The sequence below is a fragment of the Asparagus officinalis genome, chromosome 10 (assembly GCF_001876935.1).
Source record: "Asparagus officinalis chromosome 10, Aspof.V1, whole genome shotgun sequence".
Taxonomy (NCBI): domain Eukaryota; kingdom Viridiplantae; phylum Streptophyta; class Magnoliopsida; order Asparagales; family Asparagaceae; genus Asparagus; species Asparagus officinalis.
Window position 1 is genome coordinate 4,844,689 of NC_033803.1, and position 9,479 is coordinate 4,854,167.

At 39.2% G+C, this 9,479-nt stretch overlaps 1 protein-coding gene across 1 annotated transcript in view; it reads left to right on the top strand.

The window, feature by feature from the left end:
• LOC109825528 overlaps nt 1-9,479 on the top strand; it is a gene marked incomplete at its 5' end in the record, with an annotated part of 25,175 nt that overhangs the window by 13,945 nt on the left and 1,751 nt on the right. The window contains one exon of the mRNA XM_020392379.1: nt 8,602-8,739. Within this exon, the coding sequence (XP_020247968.1) occupies nt 8,602-8,739 (138 nt within the window). The remainder of the gene's footprint in view (nt 1-8,601; nt 8,740-9,479) is intronic.

The window sequence follows — 9,479 nt, forward strand, 5'->3', positions numbered from 1 at the left end:
ACGCGAGGGTCACGTTTAGCACTTAGGACGCGAGGGTCGCGTCTGGCACTTAAGACGCGAAGGTCGCGTTTGGCACTTGAAACGCGAGGGTCGCGTTTTGGTTTGGCGACATGAGGGTCGCGTTCTTCATTGTCGACGCGAGGGTCGAGTTTTGACTGGGAAACGCGAAGTTGAAGTTCGCGTTCAATGTAGACTTGAGGTCCGCGTTTTGGAAGTAAAACGCGCCATTGAGGGCCGCGTTCAATCTGGTTCTCGCGAAGCTCATGTTTGGGCTCAGGGTCGCGTTTGGGCTCACGAACGCGAAGTTCGCGTTGGTTGGAGAATCGACTTTCTCGAAGTTGTGCTCGTCGCTGAGACCTTCTTCTTCGCCGAGCAGCGTTCTTCTTGGCCTGTTTTAAGGCTTTTGCAGAGGCATCATCGGCGTTTATGGAGCTCGTCTCCTCTCTAAGCCGTTTATGGCCTGAAGCACATCGTGTTGACGCGGATGTGGGACATTCAACTCGCTGGGCGAGTTCGGCTGAGGCTAAGCTCGCTCCTGAAGCAGAGTGACTGTTCAACAAATTGCGGCCAAAGGGGAGGACTTTCTTCGGCACTCCAGCAACAGTTAGAGATTTATTCTCCTTGGAGACTTTGTGGATCTTGCGCATAGCCTTGGGGCTAAGGGATCCAGAGGAGATAGCCTTCTCAAACTTGGCTTGATCAAACTCTACCACGAGAGTTTCGACAGTTGTTCCAGTGAGATGAACATCGGATTGCACCACCACTTCTTCGTCACAGAAGCTAAGAGAATAAAGAAAATGTGATTTTTGATTCCTTTGATCTCGGTTACAACTTGATTACAAAAGAGAGGAAAACGAATTTGGTTTTCCCCTTTGTTTAAAACTGGGTTCTTCACGGTGGCGATGGAGTGCCTCCCTCGAATGCTTGCGTCGAGGTTGCTCTTTGATTACAAAAGAGAGGAGAACGAAATTGGTTCTTCCTCTTTGTTTAAAACTGGGTTCTTCACGGTGGCGATGGAGTGCCTCCCTCGAGTGCTCGCGTCGAGTTTGCTCTCCGTTGACGATCCGCACGTCTTGATTCGCTAGAACAATGTCTTCTCCTCACGATTTGACGTTGTGGAGAACTTGCGTGGCAAGTTTGAGAACTCAGAACGAGTTTAGAAGAACTCTGTAAAAGAGTTGATTTGAACCGAAGATCGGTTATAAGCCAAGGACAGAGGCTCCCTGTTGCTGAAGTTGAAGATGATCTTCATTGGAAGATGATGCTGATCTCCTCCGAAGTTTGCCCAATGATTTCCCCTCTTGCTGCCAATTCTCAGCTCCAAGCAAAACCTTCAATGGTCGATTCAAGCCAAGAAAATCCCACCGAAAAAGAGGAGCCTGAACTGAATTGATCTTCAGTTATTTATAGAGGATTAAGGGGGTGAAAACCGCCCCTTAAATCTCTCCTAAGTGGGGTGTAACCGCCCTCAAATCGTGTGAAACGGTTTTAGAACCGTTCAACTCATGTTGAATGAGTCAAACGCCAACGTTGGCGTTCAGGACCCTAACCTCGCGTCTTTGAATTGAGACGCGAGGTTGGGTGTTGGCTGAACATTGATGAACGCGAGGGTCGCTCGCGTTTTGGTTTGTTGTAGCTTAGAAACGCGGGGGTCGGTGTTGGCTGGACCCCTACGAACGCGAGGGTCGCTCATGTTTCGCCTGTTGTAACGCGGGGTTCGACCTTGGCGTTTTGATGTTGAAACGCGGGGTTCGACCCTGGCGTTTTGATGTTTGAAACGCGGGGAGGACCTTGGCGTTTTGATGTTTGAAACGCGGGGAGGACCTTGGCGTTTTGATGTTGAAACGCGGTGTTCGACCCTGGCGTTTTGATGTTGAAACACGGGGAGGACCTCCGCGTCTTGCCTTGCAGAGATTATCACCAAGTAATCTCTTTTGTCATGGCGTTGCAAAGATCATTGTCTTGTAATCTTCGTCTTGGCTCCTTAAGAATATGAGAGTCATCAGATTGTAACTCCCGATGTTGATTGTGAAGGTTGTTGAAGTAGAGCTTTCATCAGTTGTCGTGAAGGTCGTCAGATTGTAACCTTCAGCAATCTACGCGAAAGTCTTCAGATTATAGCCTTCTGGAAGTCGTCAGGTTGTAACTTCCATCATCGGTGGTTGATGGGGGATAAGCTATCTATTTTGATTTTTAGACAGCCTACAACCATGCTCCCCAGAATCCATCTTTATATAATCCTCCTCGTTTGAAACATCATCATAAGAGACAAGAAGCTCTTCTTCATCAACAATCCTCGAAGTAGAAGCACATGTAGGTTCTGCTAGCCTGGAACTCCTATTCTCCAACCGCTCCCGATATAGCCTCTATCATCCTCAAAGTAAGGCCCGAATCCGGATGAAACTCTTCCATGTCATCGGAGGCTGCTCCATCCCAGATCCATGCTCATGCCTTACTACGATCATTAGATAGTAGTAAGTTCTTGTTTCTCCTCTCTTCTTCTAGTTGAGCTTTGAGTTGAACTTCACATAAATGAGGTCCTCTAATCTCTTCGATTCTAACCTATTACTCTTCTTCGTATGGATCTTCAGAGAAGGAAAAACAAATTAGAAAGCATACTAAGAACTTCATCTTATTCATAAGTTTAGAAGCTAGTTTACTCCCGCAAATGTGTTCCAATTCCTCTCACAACCAGAAGAGTCACTTGTCAAGTTGAGAAGTTTCATAACCATATTTTGTATGAGGGGACAGTCATCGCCATGCAAATACCACCAATTAGTTACAAAAAACAATATATTATTAGTTGACTCACTACCACAATAGATAGCTTATAAGTCATAAATGATTCAATTTCTAAAATTATTTTACTTGGGTTCAAATCCGATTTCTCCTTAGACTTCACTGCTCCAATCCTAGCAAATGAATCTTTCCTTCTCTGTACCTCTCTAACTCCATAGTATGAATCTCAATATGTTGTTTTACATTAGGATGGAACACCTTCACTATTTTTAGAAATCCATCTTTCGTCCTTTTGCAGTTCTTCACTACATCATCCCTATATAAATAGTAAGGGTTGATATAGTAAGAAGTCATATGCAAGGGAGAAAAGAGTCAATTCTTAGACTTCCCATTTATAATATCAATCACGAACTTGAAATCATTCTTCTTCTTAAAAACTTGAACGATCTCCTTCTTCATATCTTCAAGCATCCCCATCACAAATCCCATTGAGGGTTTGTAGTCACTATCGACTGCCCTTAATAATCAAAAAATAGGAGCATACACTTTCAAGATCTTTCCCACCCACCGTTGTCCACCAACTGTCACTCATAGCAATGACCTCCACCTTTTGGCCTTTAGCGGTCTTTGCAAGCTTGCATCTCACCTATGCTTTATTGGAGAACATATATCTCAACTTCCCCTTGTTCTGAAGAAGACCCTGCAGAGTCAAAAATGTAGTGGTGAAGCGAGTGACTCCAGGCCTCACAATGTCCCTTTTGTCACATATGTGACGCATCATGGACAAAGTCTTGTCATGACTGTAGATAAAGACGGTAAGAGTCCTTGTCTTCTCAATTGTTCCTTTGAATAAACTTAACTTATCGATGCTCTCAAGCATCATGTCAACAGTGTGTGTTGCGCATCTAGTCCAAAAGATCCTCGGCCTCGCTTTGTATAAAAGCTCCTTTGCCGTCATATTTGCAGTTGCGTTATCTATGACAACCTAATTGACTTTTTCAACTCCAATATTCTCAATAGGCCCATTAATCCACTCAAATATATATTGCCATGTATGTGCATCATCGAAGGTCTCAATCAACTTGTAGAAAGTTGTCCCTAATCTGTAGTGGATACGAAGATTTATTGCCAATCATATCTTTTTGTCCAACCAAGCATTGGTCATAATAGTAGCCGCCGGTCTTGCCCCACTCCTCGTGCGTCTTTAAAGAGACCTTTGTTCTCTCGACAGCTCTTCGCAATAGGGGCACCCTTGACATGTACATGCTGAGAGATATGTAGCTCTATCCATAGTTTTCAATAGCAATGCATGTCTTCAGAAAGGAATCTGTGGAGATGACATGAAAGGGGATGATATTTTCATATGCCCAACTAGCTAACTGATAATGTAGCCAATCTCTCTTCTCCTTCAAGAAAGAATCTTTTACCCCGGTTTGCTTAATTTCACCTTCAACCTCCTCTAGGGAGGAGAGATGATTTTATTTTTATCTTTTTCTTCATCCCTCGGCCTCGTCGTATGGAGTTCTTTTAAGTCTATAGTGTGCCTCTCCTTAGCTTGCTTCTTATTTGAATCGATATCAATCACTTCTTTCACCTTCTGCTTATCTTTTTCATTAATCTTCAAACACGGTTTGGTGTTTCCCCTTTGCCCTGCAAGATGCTTTTTAAATCGACGGATCCCCGCATTCACCTTGTGTCCACATGGTTGGCATTGCACAATATTTAAATTTTTTGGGTCCGGACAAAATCCAAACTCCCAGCTGATGTCCCCTGAGCTCCTTCTATCTTTCACGGGGGGCACAGGGATAGTGGTGGAACTCGTAGACTCCTTCGCAGGAGCACTCGACATTCTGAATCATAACAAGTGAACAAACAAACCATTCATAAATTAAAATCAAATGATGATAAACTAAATTATTAATTATTAAATATACAATTAAACCAAATATTATTAACTATAATTTGCTGTTAGAATGTCATTTAATTAACTTAACTCACTACTTAAATTTAAGTTACCGTTAAAAGTTTTTTTTATAGCAAGTTACTGTTAAGTTTAAGTTAACAGTAACTACTTAAGTTTAAATTACTGTTAACTTAAACTTAAGTTAAACAGTAAGTGTAACTTGAACTTAAACATGTTTTTTTGGTTTTAAAAATAATTTGAACATGCTTTAGTAACTTAGTATTAAGTAAATTCTAAAAATTATATCGTAAATGAAGAAAATTAAAATCTAATAAATCCTAATGCCTAATTATTGAACAATAATTTAAGTTTAAGTTCCTTGAATCCCCAATCTGTAGTTCATCGGCTATATAATAAAAATTAAAAAAGAAGAAAAGTAAGGAAAATAAGAACTGCTTACCTTGAAGAGAGATTTGAGAGACTTTGAGGTGAATGGTCTTCGACGAGGCTTCGATAGCTTCAAAGAGGGATTAAAGAGGCTTCGACAACTTTGGCGAGGTGAAGAGTTTTCGACGGGGTGAGGGGAGCTTGGAGGAGGCTTAGACAGATTCGACGGGAGAGCTTAGAGGGGGTTTCGATGGATTTGTAAGGGGACTAGGGTTTCAGTTTTTTGGTCACGAGAGAAAATCGCAGCAGGCAACAAAGAAATGAGGTGATCTTAGGTCAGGACTGAGAATTAGGGTTTGGATGTATTGTTTAGTTAATTGGATTTGGGTTTGGGTTGAAATTGGGCTCGGATTTGGATATTTTGTAACTGTTTTTTGTTTTAACATTTTGGGTTGGAATTAAATAGGCCCATATGATTTTTTTCTTTTCTTGAAAAAGTTGGGCGGATTGCTCAAGCGGTTTGCTTACCTCTGCGCGCGCGATTAGGCACTCCCAGAGCATACATAGTGCCGCTTAGGGTGTTCTGAGACGTCCTGGGTACCGCCTCTGCCTAGGCGGGTACCTAGGGCATTTTTTAAAACACAGACTAGACACATTCAGAATGAAATCCCATGGTGTATATTATTTGCAAATGATATAGTGTTAGTCGACAAAACTAAAAGTATAATTTCTAAGGTAGAAAGATGGAGGCAAGCTCTTGAATCTAAATATTTTAGAATTAGTAGAACAAAAATAGAATACATGAAGTGCATGTTTAGTAAAACTAAGAAAAGAAAAGAGCCTATAGTACATATTGATGGTCAAGAAATACCTAAAAGTAATCATTTTCACTAATTAAGATTAATCGTTAGGCATGATAGTGAGATAGAGGATGATGTTGTACGTCGAATCAAATCGGGATGGTTGAAATGGAGAAGTGCTTCGAAAGTCGTATGTGTTTGTAAAATACCAATGAAAGTAAAGGGAAAATCCTATAGGACGTTTATTAGACCAACTATGCTTTATGAGTCCGAGTGTTGGGCAATTAAAATACAATATGTGCAAACAATGAGTGTAGTATAAATAAGAATGTTGTGATGGTCTTTTGGGTATACATTAAAAGATGGGATAAGAAATGAGTGTATCTGTAAATGAAAGAGAATAGATTAAGATGGTTTGGTCATGTACAACGGAGACCTCTTAGTGCATCGGTTAGAAAAAGTAATAATATTATAGTTAATGGGGTTAGGAGATCTAGAAGTAGACCCAAAATGACTTTGGTAGAAGTAATTAGGAAGAATATGATTATGGCTTACTTAATAAAGAAGATGACGTATAACAGAATGGAATGGAAGAGAATATGATTCACGTAGCCGACCCCAAACATTTAGGATAAAGGCTTTATTGTTGTTGTTGAATATGTGCATAATGTAGTATTCTCTTTAATAGTGAATATTTTTTGGGGGGGCACACACATCCCACATGTTGTTGCCTATCAGAATTCAGAACACTTCTCCATGCCACCCAGATGATAGATATTAGGCTACGGTCTTTGTTCCAAAACTTAATAATAAAAAGAAGAATGATAGGTATAAATAGCTTTGTGATTATAAATAGCTTTGTGAAGTCCATATATATTGTAAACTATTGTCAGACCCATAAGTTTGATGTTTTTTTACAGGTAATTTAATGTTATGTTCCCACAATACCCATGCTTGCTTATAAACAGATAAATCCTCATCTCTAGCACTCAATGTATGTGTCACCAAGCTGTACATTTTCCATGCCAACAAAACTTTTCATATATTATGTAAGGTATTCATTTTCAGCACCACCGCAAGTACAGACAATTATTTCCTGATCAACTAACAGCGAGTTCCAGATGTAGTTATGAAAGAAAACAGTGTTTCTATTTTAATTTCATCTCATTAACTAGTACTGTTATGCATTGTACTTCCTTGGAATATTATTATTGATATTCATATACATCTTAACTACTATCTTTGGTGGCCGGTGGTGGTGATGATGGTTGCCAGTTGTGAGGAAAATAAAGGAGTGGTGGTTATGATGGTGTAGAGAAATAGGGTGGAGAGAGCAGGAGAAAAAAGTGAAAGAGGAAGAGAGAGTGAAAGCAAAGGAGACGAGGTTACGGTGTTTTGTTTGACTGAAGGTTTCATGTCATCCAAGAGAGTGATTAGTGTTAGTAACTGAAGGAAGTGAGGATATGTGTGAGGTCTAATCTAAATAATTTAATAGTTAACATATATAGTTAATTAACAAATGCTAATGTGTGTGCACATATATACCATTGTTTTTATATATCCCTGATATAGCTCATATGTCGACCGATATATGCTCTTATAAGGCTTTACTGCAAAACGATATGGTCTCAATATTCATTGCCACATTTAACCAATCTTTGGGCAACGTATACCCGGCACGACCCATCTATCAGCCGATATGTTCTTTTGTATAGCTTGGTGCAAAAAATATACTTTTGCAAAATTTCTTTTATGTTTTTAGCAGAATTTTTGGCCTTGTGAAGTTTTTTAAGCAAAGTTTTAGTAGGCTCTTTTCCCTAACTAAGTTTCTATAATTGGTTAGTGATCCTAAACATATATTGTTTACATTTTTATATGCTTAGATTTTATGAAGTATGTTTAGATTACATTATAGGACATTAGATTATATACACATCATTCAGTATGGTACTCCGATATTTACTACCTCGATATATTCCCGGTATCTGCAACCCGATATGAATTTTGGCCATCTAATATATCCCTAGTATCCGATATTTTAAACCTCGATATATACTAATCAATATGGATGATGCCTGTGTGAATTTACTATTTTGCATAAATTTCGAAGTGGGGTCTCTTACTCCTGCCCCCTTACTTTGTAATCTTATATCTTGAGGATTCCAACACATACTGCAAAGTCCATTATAGCTAAAATCATCGGGCCCTACATGAGGCACTGAACACCAAACACGTCTTTCTAAAAAGTACACATAATAGCAATGACATGACAAAATGTGTCGTGTCCAAAATGGTGTTGGTTACTGTATGTTTTTTAAAACTGAATTGCCTGTGTTGTCTAGATCTGTATTTTTGTTTATCCCATCTTTTCCTATAGCGTATAATTATGTTTCCTAGTCAGTCTGTCATCTGTAATTAGTTGATACTGAGATCAAAAGTCAATGGGGGATCCATGCATGAAATCCCTAACTGAACATGTTGCTAGTGAGATGAACTTGCTTTTTGATGTAGGATAGATCTGTACTATCTAAATAGGAATCTGTATTTTACCCGGAGAATGATATGGAAGTACTGCAACAACTCAGATACTAGATACTAGAAATAAAATGCAAGCTGATACATTACATATGCTATTCTTAATGCATTTGTTGTGGGAGCCTACACTACTTGCTTTCTTGTCAAAGGTGTTCAACAAACAACCATGAATCTGATTCCATTGATGATTTTCGTCCTTTGTTTTATATACCAATAAAGGATTATCTACTTGGATAGGTATGTGAGATCCTTGAGGAAAACGCTTTGACGACAAAGAGCATGAACCAGGATGGTGAACCATGGGTGGTTGCATCTTGGTTAAGAGACCATCTACTTTTACCAAGGGAAAGACGGGATGCCAAGTTATGGAAGAAGGTAGTCTTCTCTTTTATTCCCTTGTTTCAGTTGAGTTTAGCATCCTACAGGTAATACTATTCCGGTGTACTTTGTATGTTGTTTTGTTGCAATAATTGCAAAGAAGTTTTTAACTATTTTTGTACTTCTACCATTTTTCAGTAGTTTCACGTCCATTTACATATTGAAACCACATTACCAACCCCTTTTTTTACTTACGTAAAATATCAGTGTCAATTAACCTTGCATATGCAACATTTTCCCCAAGATTTGTGCTTGACCATTGTTACTTCTATTGAGTCCTAAATTACTGACATCAAAGAGCATTGTTCCTTAACCTCTTAGGCAAAATGGAAAATAGGATATGATTGTTAAGATTACCAATATCCTATTTCAATATTATTGGCCCCTTCAATTTGAAAGGGGAATGACAATTGCAAAATGCTAAACTTACGATCAATTATTTTTTGTGCAAATGAAAAAAATGGTCCTTCGGAAAGTAGTTAAATTGAGCGTGAAGTAAAGTCATATCTACTAACCGGCCTTCTAGGATTTGTGTGAAGATATTTGATGATTCTGTTTCATTGCTCTGGAATGTTTCCCAGTGTTTCAATGTTGATGTCAGGTTAACAGCAAGTCATAAAATTTTGTCAAGTAAGCTGTTTTCTATAAAGCTAACCCTTTTCGTAGCAGAAGAATTTTAAATAATGACCATAATAAGCCAAACTATAACAGCTAACATCTCTTCCCAGCATTTGCAG